Raw genomic sequence first — 16,837 nt, 5'->3', positions numbered from 1 at the left:
TACCCAGACTAAACAAAGAGAAAGGTGCAGAAATTATGCACATGCCTAGCAGTGAAGTTAAGTGAAAACAGACTGAAAATGTTAATGTGGCCAAAACATAAAAACATTGCCAAGTTGATCTGTGAACTACGCCTTAATCTGACCTCCCTGGGAGGCATAGGGTGTTTAAACCAATGCAAGTATTTAAAAAAGTTGAAACAGTTAGTAAAATGACACCTATAATGTTAGTTAAGCACATAATTGTGTTAATTGTTTGATTAATATCCAACAATAGAACTTTCTATTAATAGGATACTGAGCAAACAAACAGTCAAATATCAAACACACCTATTAAAAGAAAGCACTTTATCTCCACTTCAGTTAAGACAGAACTTATTCATAATGAAGATAAAAGTTCCTGAATGACTGTGTATGAGGAGGCATGACTCACCCTGTGTTCAAACTAGTGGGCAAAAAGTTCCTCATGTTTCTTAGAATTATTATACTAAACTATATTAAAGACGTAAAAATTTAAGACTACAAACGTTTGTCTTTCTTTTATATGTGTAAAACACCGCTGAAAGGGAAACTAAGTGCAAAAAATATCAATTTCAATATAATGTGTCACTCCTTGGGTGCATCCCAAAACACTAACTCGCAGTTCCTACATCTTCCAGCTGACGACCTTCAGGGATTTCTCATCTCTCTTAATGTACCCAGAGGTCTCAGGAAACCCAGAGGTAGGAAACCTCAAAAATACATTGGTGTATTCTACATACAAATCATAAATTCTTAACATTCATGCTGGTTATTCCTCTACAACATCAGAAGGATTTAACTATCCAATTTATGGAAGTCACTCCAATTTTTGTCTGGTCTTGTTTCCATTTTAAAGCATCTTACTGCATTTCCCTCTTGTTCTCCCATTTTGAATCTCCACTGGCATCCTGTAACTACCAGCATTTAATTAAAAAAAATTATGCTGGCCTACAAAGCCAAAAGCAGACCATCCCCAAAGCCCTGACCCACCAGCACTCGTCAAACCCTGTTCTGTACCGAATACTCTTTAGGCCACAAGTCTGGCTCATCTTGATCCACACTTTAAAACTCAAGAAAGACAGGCACAGGTATCAGTGCTCTATGTACAGGCACCCATGTAGTGAAATACAGGTGCATCTCAATAAAGTATCATCGAAAAGTTCATTTATTTCAGTAATTTAATTCAAAAACTGAAACTCATATATTATATAGATTATTACACACAGTGATATATTTCAAGCGTTGATTTCTTTTAATGTTGATTATTATGGCTTACAGCTAATAATAACCCAAAAATCAGTATCTCAGAAAACTAGAATATTGTGAAACAGTTCAATATTGTAGACTCATTGTGTCACACTCTAATCAGCTAAGCAACACAAAACACCTGCAAAGGTTTCCAAAGCCTTGGTCCCTCAGTCTGGTTCAGTAGGCTACACTATCATGGGGAAGACAATCATTGACACCCTCCACAAGGAGGGTAAACCACAAAAGGTCATTGCTAAAGAAGCTGGCCGTTCACAGAGTGCTGTATCCAAGCATATTAATGGAAAGTTGAGTGGAAGGAAGAAGTGTGGTAGAAAAAGGTGCACAAGCGACAGGGATAACCGCAGCCTTGAAAGGATAGTCAAGAAAAGGCCATTTAAGAATTTGGGGGAGATTCACAAGGAGTGGACTGCGGCTGGACTCAGTGCTTCAAGAGCCACCACACACAGACGTATCCAGGACATGGGCTACAACTGTCGCATCCCTTGTATCAAGCCCCTTATGACACAGAGACAACGTCAGAAACGCTTTACCTGGGCTAAGGAGAAAAAGGACTGGACTGTTGCTCAGTGGTCCAAAGTCTTGTTTTCAGATGAAAGTAAATTTTGCATTTCATTTGGAAATCAAGGTCCCAGAGTCTGGAGGAAGAGTGGAGAGGCACATAATCCAAGTTGCTTGAGGTCTAGTGTAAAGTTTCCACAGTCTGTGATGGTTTGGGGAGCCATGTCATCTGCTGGTGTTGGTCCACTGTGTTATATCAAGTCCAAAGTCAGTGTAGCCGTCTACCAGGAAATTCTAAAGCACATCATGCTTTCCTCTGCTGACAAGCTTTATGGAGATGCTGATTTTATTTTCCAGCAGGATTTGGCACCTGCCCTACCTGTAGCAATACCTGGTTTAATAACCACGCCGCATTGATGCAGTAATTCATGCAAAAGGAGCCCCTACCAAGTATTGAGTGCATATACTGTACATACTGTTCAGTAGACCAACATTTCTGTATTAAAAATCCTTTTTTTTATTGGTCTTATATAATATTCTAATTTTCTGAGATACTGATTTTTGGGTTATCATTAGCTGTAAGCCATGATCATAAAAATTAAAAGAAATCAACGCTTAAAATATATCACTGTGTGTGTAAGTTGCCCTGAATAAGTCTTGCTAAATGCAATGAATGTAAATGGAAAAGCTGAGTTCTGGCCTTTAGGCGTTGGCAGCATATGGCCCCTGTTGTACTTTTATTAAAAAATGTCACCTGTCACTTTGTTGTCCTACTGGTGTCAATGCAGGGTGAGGAATACCTTCAAACTGAACAAACCATTATTAAAATAACAACTAGTTAATCTTAGAATAATGTCTGCATCATGAAAACAATAAAGAGTAACACATCTGACCACAAATTCTTACATTTTATTTATATAGCATGGTTCCTATACAGAATGCTACACACGCCTGAAAGTCCAGAACCATCAAAAACTTGATGAACATCCACTGTACTAGACAGTCTGCAAGAATCACGAGCAGGAGCTAGGTTAATAGGTGTAGCGCGACCTGTCGGTGTAAGGATCCCGTGGTATGTCATACACAGTGCTCCGGGAAAGTGAAGACACGGGGGTGATGGACGCACGGTCGTATGCTAATCCTTGCGTCTCGAGCGGAAGTCGGCGTATCGGGCTCCTATCACGGCTGTAGTACGAAGAAGCAGAAGCTGAGGTGGCAAAGGGGTTGCGCTCATACATGTCGAAGCTAGACGAGGACACGCGCTCGGTGCTAACGGGCGAGGACATAGGGGGGGGAGGAGGAGGTGGCGGAGGGCCAGGAACTGGGACTGAGACTTGTCTGTCGTCAAAATAACCACTCTCATACGGACGGGCACGGAACTTCTCGTAGTAGTCCACGACGCCGTACGGATCCCGCTCATCGTAGGACGCCCGACGCACAGGATAGCCAGACACTGCATCGCCATAGCCAACGCTACCACTGCTGTACGCAGACTCATTTCCGTACGCCACCCCCATGCTATAGCCCGCGGCAACACCGTAACTTATCGCACCGTTATACCCTGTGCCCATGTTACTGCCATACCCGGGATTCCCATAACTGCCACTCTGGGTGAAGTCGTGTGCTGGCACATAGCTACTGCTAAAGTTTGGTTCACCACTGAAGCCCCGCTGGAGACCGTGACCAGCACTGCGCGCCACATACCGGGAGCCATCGTATGCCTCTGTGCCCTGTGCTTCGCGATATGAACCATTCTGGTCCAGGGGGCATTCTTTGGACCAGTGGCCCTCCTGCCCGCACCGATAACAACCTGTTCTGTCACCCATTCCCGGCGCTGTACGCAGGCGGCTAGTCGAAAGCTTCACGCTCATCAGTTTGCCTTAAGAGGGAGAGAAAGACGAAAGACAATTTCTAAGATGTTTCTCAACAAATCCTCACAAAGACATTTAAGCCTCATTTACACAATATAAGCAGAGCGTACACATCAGTATGGGCAGAAAGTACAGTTAATTTAAACAGTTGTGCTACTTACTGTTTGTAACAGAAATGACCAAGGAAAACTACAGCAAGAACACAAAGGCCTGATAAAAATCTGCAGACTTCCCAGACATAAAGATTCAATAACTTGTAGCTTTCCAGTTCTGCCCATTACCATTTTCTGATGCTTGTTCAGATGCAGACTTTAGGCTAGACACATAAAATATCATGGCATCCATGAGAAAACGCATTGTGCCATTGCTGGCATGTTGGAGCTGTGTTTGTGGACAGAGTTTTAACCACACTTATTGCCAAGAGGTGTATGAAGTAAATTATAAAAAAAAAAGTATACACCTCCAAATGTACGGCAAATGGAAAAAGAATAAATGACATGGTTTAAAGCGTTTGGAGGAACTCATGTGGCGTGCATAGATTTACATTCCAATCTCTGAAAAAAAGGAATTAATTGAAAATTGTGGTTAAAAGCATATGCTCAATCTACAATTTGACACTAAGTGCAAAATGTAAGAACAACAAATGATTGAGGTCAATCAGTACAAAGATCCTACTAAACACTTATGTAATATAACAGAACATTTCTATCATGGGAAGAGAGATAAAAGAGCACTCACCACCACTATATGCATGCACGCCTCTAAAGAAAATTGAGTCAAGCTGTTTTGGTGGCTTGGGGCAGCCAAGAGCCTTATTAAAACACTTTCCTGTTTTTATGTCGCCCATCTGTATGCAATACAGTGCTGAAAATTCTAATTCTATTTTAGATTACCACAGCCACATTCATTTGGTGACACGGAGCAGCGGCCCGTACATCCGTACCTTGAGGGCATTAATCCCTTCCATTAATAGATTTGTAAAATCTAAACCATTGTTGCATGCCAGCTGACATAAAGGTTGAGAGGAACAGGTCTTTTTATATTATAATTGGAATTGTGACCTGGCAAGTACATTTGTTCTGTAGCAGTTTCATAATTTGATTTATGTCTATTCCCTAAATTTTCTGTTTTATTTATGCATTTTCTCCCAATTTAGTGTAGTCAGTTTGTCTTCCGCTGCTGGGCAATCCCTGGTTGCAGTCGAGGTGGGTACACTGCTGCTCACGCCTCCTCCGACCTGCGTGCAGCCCTTTGCGGAACCCTTTTTCACCTATGCACTCTGCACAGGCACCTCTCTATCTACCAATCAGGGTCCTTATACAACGTTAAAAGACCACACCCACATAGTCCGGTCATCCCACCCTAGCAGAACCGTGTCTGCTGCAGGCACTGCCAATCACGCCCGCTGGATAGCACCCAGCCGACCAGTGGCAACGCCGAGTTTCGAACCGAGGAGTTCAGAATCCCTGCACTGGGGTGCTAGCGGAACATCCCCCATTATGTAAATATTTAAAAACATATCAGTAAACAGTAAACGAATAGCTGAATGATGAAAGTTACTGTGCCGTTGTAATGATTACTCAATGCTCAGAATCATTTGGTTAACTGCAAAAAAGGTCTTTTTAAAGATTTGGTTTGTATGCACCATTTACGCCCGTCTTAAGATCTGAACTTTTCCGTACATTTGCAATACGGCAAAGACAGTTCAATTTATGACAAGTCTTTTATACATACGTTTAAGGACAACTTCAAAACGCTTCAAAACAAACTTGAAAAACACCTCTAGATGTTGAAAAGCATGCTTCTACACACAGTTCTATAAAAAAGTGTCTGTCTACTTTCTGATTTCTATCTATCAAAAACAGACACAATCTAGCAGTGCATGTTGGTTCACCTTGAAAGGCTGTGTTGTCGAGGCCTCGGATGGCCTGCATTGCGTCCTCCACTCTTTCCATGTGAACAAAGGCATAGTCCTTAACTATGTCACACTCAACTACAGGCCCATATTCCTCGAACTTGGCCCGCAGCTCCTGGTTAGAACAGCAACTGCTAATATTGCCCACATGGAGTTTGGTGGAGGCTTTGGGCTTTCCTCGGCTCATCTCCACATTCATAGCAAGACCATTAAGCGTGTAATGATGGAGGTTGCGAATGGCTTCCTCAGCTTCGGCTTTGCTTTCCATGTGGACAAAGCCAAAGTTTTTTAGGATGTCACACTCTGTTATTTTACCATACTGAGAGAACAAGGAGCGCAGCTCTTCTGTAGTTGTGTTTTGGGAAAGGTTGCCAACAAAGATTTTTACCATTTCAGCACTCGTCTGTCAGGCCAAAGACCTACACGGTGAGACAAACACACAGAGATTGGGGTTAAAAAAAAATGCACACACATACAAATGCACTTCAGCTATTAGTAATAAACACAATATATACATCTGTGCCGGACTGTCTAAAAGGTTAACAGAATTAATCATATTAATCCTTTTCTATTGAATACATCTAATTATGTTTCGATCTAATTCGATCTGTGTTCTATTTCTTTGCATGAACATACTAATTTAAACTCCCCAACTTCGCAGTCTTCCGCTGCTGAGAGATACCAGATTGCAACCAAGGAGAGCAGATCAAAGTACACGCCTCTGCACAGGAGTCTCTACCGCCAATCAGGGTCCTTACACAGCGTATGAAGACCCACCCACACACAGTCCAGCCCCCACCCTGCAGATACGATGGCCAATTCGTATCTGCTGCAGGCACTGCCAATTATGCCCGCCAGATGGTGCCCAGCCGACCGGTTGTAACACCGAGTTTCGAACCAAGTAGCTCAGAAATTCGGTGCTGGTGTGCTAGTGGAATATCCCGCTGCGCCACCTGGGTGTCTATCTTTTACTTTTTGGTAACTAATAAAAAAAAGACTTTCAAGTTATTAATTAAGGAGTTCTGTAGATTATGCCATTTATAAAATTCCCAAATGAAAAGGAGTACTGTGATTCAACTTTTTTATCCAACTTTTTACTATATTTAATTTGTAAACTGTCTGTTACTTCAATCACATTTTAATTATTTTGGTATGCTGTAACTTATCATCTGTAGTAGTATAGTAACATACTGTAGAAGCAGATAATAATACAATTATGTATTGTTGGTATATAATGCATTCTAGGCAAAATTAATGACACTTTTCTGTAAATCTGAATACAAAAATATCAACTAAACACATGTCAAGCTTGAGCACCAAGCCAACACCAAATAAGGCCTACATATCTTTTTTTCTAAATTAAATTTACCACACATGTATTCATATAGTGTGTATACATACAGAACATGGTCAACCAAGTGTACATGCCTGCTAATAACTGTGATCAGGCATTTCAATTGCTGATGGTCTTAAATCAAATATAAAAATGTGTTATGCTTCCATCTTTGTGGGAAAAGTTAAGCAAAGGCATCGTCCTGTTCCTGTGAACAAACCGAAGCTTGACAAGGACTGAAATGGTTTAAAAGTTTGCTGTGAAAGAACTCCATCGGCCTGCACAGAGCCTTGGCTTCAGCCCCAATGAACACTTGGGATGAAATGGAATGTTGATTGCAAGCCAAGCTTTCTCTTCCAACATGTCTGACCTCACAAATGCTAACTTCAGTAAAGGGGCACAATTTTCCACAGATACTCTCCAGAATCAGAAACCTTTTTAAAGAAAGTAAGGCTGTTATAAGTTTAGGGGCAGTGCCAACTCCATACTAATGTCCATTGTTTTTAAATAGGATATTCAACGATCTTATGGTTAGGTGTCCATATACTACTGATCACATAGCATAGATGTATTTTTTGTTAGTAAAATTAAACAACACAGACAACCTGAGTAAAAATAAATACAAGTTTTAAATAATAATAATTTTAATTATTAAAGTGAAAACGGTTCCATGTGTAAAAAAAACACCCCCTCCAAACTAACTTTTTGTGCCACCTTTAGCCCAACAAATGCACCTACATAGTTTCGATAAATGCTGATTACACTTTTAAAAGCTTAATATCCGTGTAAGGTATTTTGATCAACCTAGCATACAAGTATGATCATTTGTTAACCAGGTGTATAGCATTGCCGTGATCAGAATCAAATGTACCAAAATAGAGGCTTTTGTCACTGCCCACAGCTAACATTTTATCGCTAGATGATAACTGTAGCATTTTCTACCTAAATTGACGAGCTGTAAAATATAAAGACACTACTAGAGGCACACAAGAGGATTAAAAGTGAAATGTATTTAGCGAGCTTGGCCTCGCGAACAGAACAAAGAAGATCAATGCTAGAGGAGATAGCACCGAGTTTAGCATTAGCTAGCACCCAAAGAACACTGAACGCACAATATAAACAACTGATTTAAAACCATTACAAAACATCCGGCTACAACTGCACAAAAACGCGCACAGCCTTTAAATGAAATGCATCAGAAAACAGATTTCAGTCACCCCACCATTAGCCACACGCTTCTAGATAAGTACTTGGTTTCGTAGTGAGGTAAAGACTATAAAACAATTGGTTTAATTACATACCTTCACAATGGCTTCAAGAAAATGCTAGTCTGGTCACAATTTTAAAAGAACGCGTAGGTAAAAACACGCGTAAAGCTTATATCGCACACCCCCTCACAAAGAGGCACTGTCCGAAATAGTTCCCTACACCCTACTCCCTATGCACTTCAAAGTGCGTTTAGGGCGTCCTACCTCCTCTAGTTTGGGCACGAGACCTATGCAGTGCGAAGTGGTGTTTCTGAGGTACTTCTGGTCATGTAAAAATGTGCTTTTACCAATATGTTTTGTATATATTTGATAACCCTCTCTTTCAGTCAACTGAATCTTATATAATTAACCTGATTATATTACTAGCTAAATATTATAATCACAAAATTTTTTTATTTCTTTTAGAAATTCAGATTTTAACACATTTGCAAACAGTAAATTCCTTGAGCCTCTCTTTGAACAAGAAATTATGTAGATTAACTGTCTTAAAGCACTTTAAATTTATATAAAGATAACAAATTTCTAAGAAGGACTTCATTTTATTGTCTCTTTTATTTTACATGTTGTTCTATTGGAATGAGATTCCTTAAATGATTTGTAATTCCTCTGGTTTTCTATGATACTTTTATTTTTGTTGTGGAACATACACTGGTTTTTGTTGTATTAATGTTAAAGCATATTTTTGGTAATATGTTCATATATGTGTGTACTGTTATGTTTACTGTATAATGTTTCATTAAATTAAAAACAATATATGCTTCCAGAAGAGATTTAGAACTCAAACGCTGTCCCGTTTTAAGTATTGTCAGCACTTCATATATTTCAAGCAAAAAAGAAATACTTACTATTATTACTTTTTAAAATTAGAATCACAAAAATGCAGTTTTTGAATGTGTAAATAATTATAAAAATGCATTACAAATGCTGTGATACAAATGGAAGCCAAACAGGTTAAAAACTACCATGTAACAAAAGGACATCTAGAGGTAAAACCATATCAATATTACATGAATAATCAGGTCTGTTATCTAAGCAATACAAAACAAGGACATCCACACAGCCAATAGTTTTTCTCATCCTGGAGAAAGTCCTGCCATGCCAAAAAATCTGCCATTTAATTTTTTTAAGTACCAGATTGTGTCTAAATCTTTTCTTAATTAAGGATGTCTTTAAATTATGCCTTGTATGAAATCCCCAAATGAAAATGAATACTGCGATTCAACTTTTTTATCCAAGTTTTTAATATATTTAATTTGCAAACTTGAACATTGAACACTTATTTTTTGATTGTGTATTTTCCTATTCTTTCTGGGTTGATCTCTTCCTAGACTTAAAAAGGTGTGGTAAAGAAATTCCTCTGAAAGGCCAATATGTTTTATTTATTTTCAATGACCCTTTAACCCTGAAGAGCGCTTAAAATGAAATTTGCCAGAAAAACACCTACATATATGACCTTTGTAACTATATAGATACATTGGTGAATTTCCGACAGAAGCAAAATAAGAAGTGTTGTAGATCTATTACATTGTTAACAGGGGCGGTTCGTTCCTTAGGGCGATCGGGCGACGCACCACCAAAGGGCGAAAGGGAAGAAATTTTTCTATCACAGCTGTGACTGTTCTGGAGTCTGTCTTGCCTCGGAATATCGTAGTCCAATCAGCGTCGAGTTGTGTTCCGTACCGTACCGCCCCTTTTGGGGCGACTTCAGTCTGACTGAAAATCGCCCCGGATTGCTCTCATAGACTCTCATGTTAAGGCTCTTTTTTCGAACTGCAGGCGCTGCAATACAGTCTGAATGGCTTCCGGGAGGGCACCTCGTCACAATGACTACCATCACCTCAGTTCGGAGCAACTCCATCGTGTTATCAGGATAAATTAGCGACTTAAGAATTAGGGCCACCCAGACCAAATTTAAACATCATGTATCTACAAAGGAGGGGGGGGGGGGTTGTTGTTTAATTACAAGTAATTAATGTAATTTTTAAATAGTGAATTGTGATTACACTTATTGTATCTCCCCAATTGTTTAATTGTACTTCTTTATTCATTGCACATCAGCCCCGATGCCAATCTTTATTCTGGATCTGCTGCACCTAAAATAAAATGCTATCTGATGAAGACTGAATTAAATTGTTAGGGTGAAGGCTTTACTTCATTTTATGATTAATGGTAAAGCTGGTCTCTCTCCATGTTCAAAGTTATTTGTGAGGGCAAACTTACAGATGACTTAAGATGTTAATTATTTAAGCTTTAATTTACCCATTGAACGGGTCACCTTGGCCATCATCGCAACAACTGCCCCCCCTGAGAGATTTGGCAGGAGCCGCCACTAATTGTTAAAACTTTTCAATTTTACCTGAATCCCAAATAGTATTATTTTTTGTTTATTGTTTATTTTTTGGGTTTTTTTTCCCCCCTTCTCTGTTGAATTATAAATATTGAATTATGTCTTACTTTTTACTGTTTGACTATGTTCGGTTGTTATTTACGTTTAAAAAAAAAAAAAAAAAAAGCACTTCCTGTTCTCGTTCTGAATGCGGATGTGAACTTTGATACGATGCTGGGCGGGTGTAAAATGTCGAGGAAACGACCTGCTGTCGTGGCCATGGTTATGTAATCTGATACAGCGTTTGGTTTTAAAACAGATGAAACAATGCGTCCAAATCACAAACACACTGCATTAAACATGAACAAAACAATGTGCTACTCATATATTTTATACAAGGACAGAATACGTAACATGGAACAAAGACAAACGTCTAAAAATGAAGTTTAAAATTCTCACCGTGTGCACACACAACGCGTATGAAGCAGCGAGCTACAACAGGAAATGGCGTCTGCAGGAACTGTGCAGCTCTATTTACTGCACTGCTGTGAGCTCAACCCGCACCCAAAACCCCCCAGTTTTTAACAAGCCATTATTTTTTTTTAAATCATGTTCACGTAATGAGTTACTATTTAATGATACAAGGATTTATTTTCTTGGTTAAATAGTTTAAACTTATGCTTACTGACAACATGCTGCCCAGACACCTGTATGCTCACTGTCTCATATTTCTAGGCCTAGTAGTTGGCACTTATTTTAATTATTATTGTTTTTGAATAAAAACGTATATTAAAATACATTTGTTTTATTAAACTAAAGATTACACTAAAAGACAATATACTAAGTGAAGTACTTCTGTGTAGGGTTGCCAACTTTCAGAACTGGAAATAAGGAACACCCTGGCAGTGTTGCCAACTCCTCAGTAAGGAAAGTAGCTATTGGCTGTCCTAAAAGTCGCTAGAAGTCGCTAAATGACGTCATCGCCTAATTTGCATTAAGTAAGTAAGTAAGTAAACCTTTATTTATATAGCACTTTTTTAAGACAATGCTACAAAGTGCTTCACAATCAATAAGATCAATAAGATATGATCTAATTAAAAAGAAAAAGAAATAAAACACATAAAATACATATAAAACAAGAAAAACAACCCAAATACATCCATGGGTGAACTAAAAACAGACATAAATTATCCAAACAGTGCAGCTTCCTCTAATAAACCATAAGACAGGAAACATAATTTAAAGTCCATTCTCAAAGGCTAGGGTATAAAGATATGTCTTAAGCCTTTTTTTAAAAATCTCCTTTGACCCAGCAAGTCTAATATCCAAGGGCAGGGTATTCCACAACTTAGGAGCAAATGCGGAAAACGCACAGTCCCCCTTCCGTTTCCGCTTTGTCCTAGGGACAACTAAAAGCCCCTGACTGGAGGACCTCAGAGCCCTGGCGCCGGCATACGGAATTAAGAGATCAGAAATATATTCTGGTCCATCACCATGCACCGCCTGGAATGTTAAAACCAAAATTTTAAACTGAACTCTAAAAGCAACAGGCAACCAATGCAACGATGCCAATATGGGAGTAATATGCTCCCGTCTTATAGTCCTAGTGAGTACTCGGGCAGCTGCATTTTGGACCAATTGCAGCCGTGCCATTTCCCCTTGACTCAAACAAGTGAACAGAGCATTACAGTAATCAAGGCGTGACGATACAAAAGCATGAATAATCCGCTCTGTATCCTGGAAGGAGAGCATTTTTTTGACTTTAGCAATATTTCTCAATTGAAAATAACAAGCCTGTACCAGCTTGGTTATATGCCCTGAGAAATTCAGCTCAGAGTCAAAAATAACACCGAGATTTCTGGGATAAGGATTTGACTGTATAGCCAATGACCCAAAGCCCTTCCTTAAGTTGTTGGGGGCCCAGAACCAATACTTCAGTTTTTCCCTCATTCAATTTAAGGAAATTACAGCTCATCCAATCCTTTATTGCATGAATACATTCAGTTAGACTCTTTAATCTACTGAAGTCATTCCTCTTTACAGACAGATAAAGTTGTGTATCATCAGCATAAAAGTGGTATGAAATATTAAAACGACGTATCAAGTTTCCCAAAGGGAGCATATATAAAGAAAATAAAATGGGGCCAAGGATAGATCCCTGTGGAACCCCACACAGAAGATCAGCACATGAAGACAACCTATCTCCACTAGATACCCTAAATGTTCTATTGGATAAGTATGAGACAAACCAATCTAATGCAGATCCTGATATTCCCACCCACTGATGCAGCCTCTTCATTAAGATAGTATGATCAACCGTATCAAAGGCTGCACTAATATCCAACAGAACCAAAACAGACACCTCACCAGCATCCATTAGAAGATCATTTAAAATTCTCACAAGTGCTGTCTCTGTGCTATGTTTCTGCCTAAAACCTGATTGAAATTTCTCAAATATACTGTTTTTTTCTAGTACTACTAACAGCTGGTTTGCCACCACTTTCTCCAGAATTTTCGAAAAGAAAGGTAACTTTGAGATTGGTCTGTAATTCTCACAATTTGTTGAGTCAAGACCAGGTTTTTTGAGTATAGGCTCCACCGTCGCCAATTTTAAACAATCTGGCACACAGCCTGAACTAAGTGATAAATTCACTATTGATTGAAGATTACTGCCAACAAAATAAAAAACTTTCTTCACAAATGAAGCTGGGAGAATGTCATCAGGAGAGGTTGAGGGATGCAAACAGTGCACAACTTCCTCTAAGTCCTCTAAAGAAATGGGAGAAAACTGATTTAAAATTTCAACCCTTCCACTCGGAGGAACAACTTCATAATCTGTAGAGGGAGGTATTATTATATTACTTTTAAGATCTATGATTTTTTCAACAAAAAACTTTAAAAACAATTCAGGGTCAATCTCAGAAATGGTTGTGTTCCCCGCTACCCCATTTACTAGACTATCTATCCTAGAAAACAAAATCCTTGGGTTGTGTTTATTTGCAGTTATTAACTCCTTAAAATATTTGGTTCTAGCATTCCTCAGTTTATTGTTAAAGATAGACCATAAGTCCTTCAGAAATAAATAGTGAACTTGAAGCTGTGACTTTTTCCATTCCTGCTCTACCCTCCTGCATATCCTTTTTAAGTGCCTGATATCATCATTTATCCATGGGGTAGAGTTAACAAGAGGTTTTATCCTCAGACTAACTGGAGCAACCTTGTCTAAAATACTTAAACATACATTGTTAAAAGAGCTAGCCAGAGCATTAACATCAGTACAAATGAACACTTGTTCACTAAGTCCTGTAAACTCATTTAAAAACTGTGATATTGACTCATTGTTAAATATTCGTGAGTGCACATAGCGTTTAGAAGCAGACATATTAATAAATAAGGGCATATTAAAAGTGATACACTTATGGTCAGACACAAATAGATCTGTCACAGATACAGAGTGGAGACCCAAGCCTAAAGTAAACACCAAATCCAGTGTGTGACCCCTATTGTGAGTTGGGCCAACCACATGCTGAACAAAATTAAAAGATTCCATAGTGTTCAAAAATTCTACGGCAGTTCCATCAGAGGCATCATCAATATGCATATTAAAATCACCAAGCAACAATACTTTATCATATTCCAAAACTAGTGAAGACAGAAAATCCGATAATTCTGACATGAAACCGCTTTGAGACTTGGAGGGGGGGCGGTAAATCACAGCACAAAATACTGGAATCTTTCCTAGCACTTTAAAAGACAACATTTCAAAAGTTGTAAAAACTCCTACAGATACACTCAAACATGTAAATGAGTCTTTATAAATGACCGCCAGGCCGCCACCCCGTCCTGACGTCCTCGGGGAATTTAAACAAGAATAATTCGGGGGACACAGTTCATTTAGGTGCCAGTTCTCACTAGGTTTAAGCCAGGTCTCTACTAAAAACAAAAAATCCATGACATGAGAGGATATAAAGTCACGCATAACAAATGCCTTATCAGATAGTGATCTGACGTTAAACAGTGCCAGCTTAGAATTTGAGACATTACTCGTATCCAAGGGTGATAGGCAGGGAATTGCGCGTAGATTTTTAAAATCCACTCCACCGCCCCTCATTACAGGTTTCCTGGAATGCACACAAGGATGTTGTCCTGGAAACACCGGCTGCAACCAAACGTAGCGCTCCTCCTTTGCATGTAATTGAGAGGAATAACATAGTGGGAGACAAAAAGTGGGTAAAAACACCCTAAATATGTTTAGAACTACACATGAACTTTCTTCTGTTGATTCGTGGTTTGTTTTTGTTTTTTAAGACAACACTGAGCTGCTCTGAGCAGGGTTGCCAGATTGCGAAAGTAATTTTCAGCCAAAATGCATGATAAAACGCCCAAAACACAGGATAAGCAGATGATGTTTAGCATTTCACAAATAATAAACCAGTTAAACCATAATGACCTACAAATTAATATCTTAAAATGTACAGATCAGTAATTATACATTATAAAAGACAAATTATGCTTGCATGTCTTTAAAGTAGCCTGACAAGTTTGTAAAATGCATAATTTGTTAGAACACACAACCCTTAAGCATGTAAATAAAAATAAACTTGCAAGCAATGAAAGTTTGCCCTTTCGTACATATGAGAGGTTGTATGTACGAGACTTGCTTACCTTCATATTCAACTCTAATCACTTGTCTAACATATGAATCCCTGTATTGATGGGCGTGGCAACAGTGTCTTGAACTGGAAAGAATAACCTGTCAATCAAACTTTTGACAACGGGTTGGATGTGGTGGGAGAAGGTAGACCTATTTATATTCCACCTGCTTTAGCAATAGCTTTTTTTATTTATATTTTAAGCTGCCAAAATGATTACAAACCAGCCCAAATTTGTTTTTCCCTGCCAATTTCCAACAAAATCCGCTCATTTTGGTGGAAAACCGCCCAATCTGGCAACACTGACTGTAATACTGACCGCCCGTGCTTTGGGACGGCGGAGGAACTCACGGCAGCTCGACCCGCTGCTCGTTGAGGACAGTAACTGCAGAACAATGTTTTCACGTTCGAGTCTCCAAAATTCTCCAATAACACCAGAAAAAGTCGCTAGATTTGTCGCTAGTCGCTTTTTTGGAAAAAAGTCGCTAGAGGGGTCTGAAAAGTCGCTAAATATAGCGACAAAGTCAAAGGTTGGGGGTGGGATGGCGGGTGTTTACCTGAGCGGGGGGTTGGCGGTTAGGGTTGCACCTATAAAAAATATAACGGGTCTTACACCGTCATAGGAACATTATCAAAATGTTTTATTTAGGCTGTTTAACGTATATTATTTTCATTTTTTATAATAATAAATCAGAACCATATTTTGGGCAAAACAACATGCATAAAGAACATCATGTAAAATTTTTTTCTCAATAGTGTAAACAACATTTTTACATAATCCATCTTCACACTGGCAGGTAGCCCCGGTTCTAAACTGCGTTGCTTAGGGGGCAGTGAGTAAATGCCCACCCCAGCACCCCCAAAGTGTTACTTTAGTACCTAAGCCAGATTGAAACCTAGGGCAGAAAAATATGCGCGATGTGCTCTGCCCACTGCGCTACTCAAACAGCAGTGTATCAAACAGGTTGTTATGCTGATATGCCTGCGCACACAACGCGTTACTAAGACTAAAAGTGAACAATACTTAAAATAATAACCTTTCTAATTCCCACGGTACCAGCAGTTTCCCTCTGTTTCATACATATCACCCTGTCTCAGTCTAATCTGCAGCATCTCTCTCCCACTGATAAAAAAACGGAACAAAGCGTGTCCCGTATCAGTTCAATACGAAACATCACGTTTAGTTTCCAAATAAGGAACGATTCCGTATTTTACAGGACGGTTGGCAACCCTACTTCTGTGCAACATTGGTCCCCTGCTGTTTGGAGTTTGGCATGTTGTCTTCATTGTCAGCATGGGTTTTCTCTGGGTTTTGTCAACTTTCCATAAACATTTACATTCACGGCATTTGGCAGATGCTCTTATCCATAGCGACATTACCTCACTTTAGTTTAAGTAGACAATAGTCCAAGAACACAAATCTGCTAAAACCTTTTAGAACCAAAGTGTTTTTTGCAAGAAATGAACTAGTATTAGTGTTAGTAAGTAAGTACAAGTCAGCTTAAGTGTTTAGTAAAGAGAGGTGGGTTTTTAATCATTTTTTAAAGACAGCGAGAGACTCGGATGTTCGGACAGACAGAGGAAGCTTGTTTCATCATTTGGGTGCCAGTACAGAGAAGAGTCTTGATGCTTGTCTTCTTCGAGTCCTGGGTGGAGGATCAAGTCGAGCGAGACTAGAGGCTCAGAG

The 16,837-nt window shown here is 39.2% G+C and overlaps 1 protein-coding gene across 2 annotated transcripts; it reads right to left on the bottom strand.

Annotated features, from left to right (window-relative positions):
- Window positions 1–2,674: 2,674 nt before the first annotated feature.
- On the bottom strand, window positions 2,675–11,043 carry LOC134312397 (RNA-binding protein 4.1-like). 2 transcript variants are annotated; one of them, XM_062994308.1, is made up of 3 exons: window positions 10,958–11,043; window positions 5,551–5,990; window positions 2,675–3,664 (listed from the first exon to the last, which is right to left on the bottom strand). In XM_062994308.1, the coding sequence occupies exons 2-3, from the start codon at window positions 5,960–5,962 to the stop codon at window positions 2,817–2,819; spliced, it is 1,260 nt and encodes a 419-aa protein (XP_062850378.1). In that variant the 5' UTR covers window positions 5,963–5,990; window positions 10,958–11,043; the 3' UTR covers window positions 2,675–2,816. The 2 variants fall into 2 exon arrangements, with proteins under 2 accessions (XP_062850378.1, XP_062850380.1); XM_062994310.1 differs by lacking the exon at window positions 10,958–11,043 and adding an exon at window positions 8,206–8,222.
- Window positions 11,044–16,837: the final 5,794 nt, after the last annotated feature.

The sequence above is a fragment of the Trichomycterus rosablanca genome, chromosome 4 (genome assembly GCF_030014385.1).
Source record: "Trichomycterus rosablanca isolate fTriRos1 chromosome 4, fTriRos1.hap1, whole genome shotgun sequence".
In the NCBI taxonomy this organism is placed as follows: Eukaryota; Metazoa; Chordata; class Actinopteri; order Siluriformes; family Trichomycteridae; genus Trichomycterus; species Trichomycterus rosablanca.
The sequence above is the reverse complement of the archived record's forward strand: the minus strand, read 5'-3'. Positions and strand labels throughout refer to the sequence as shown.

What these genes read in the sequence shown, in the direction of transcription:
- LOC134312397 (XM_062994308.1), bottom strand. Translation starts at nt 5,962, where the DNA reads ATGGTAAAAATCTTTGTTGGCAACCTTTCCCAAAACACAACTACAGAA. An exon ending in CGACAACACAGCCTTTCAAG is followed by an intron (nt 3,665 to 5,550) that starts GTGAACCAACAT and finishes CTCCCTCTTAAG; the next exon opens with GCAAACTGATGAGCGTGAAG.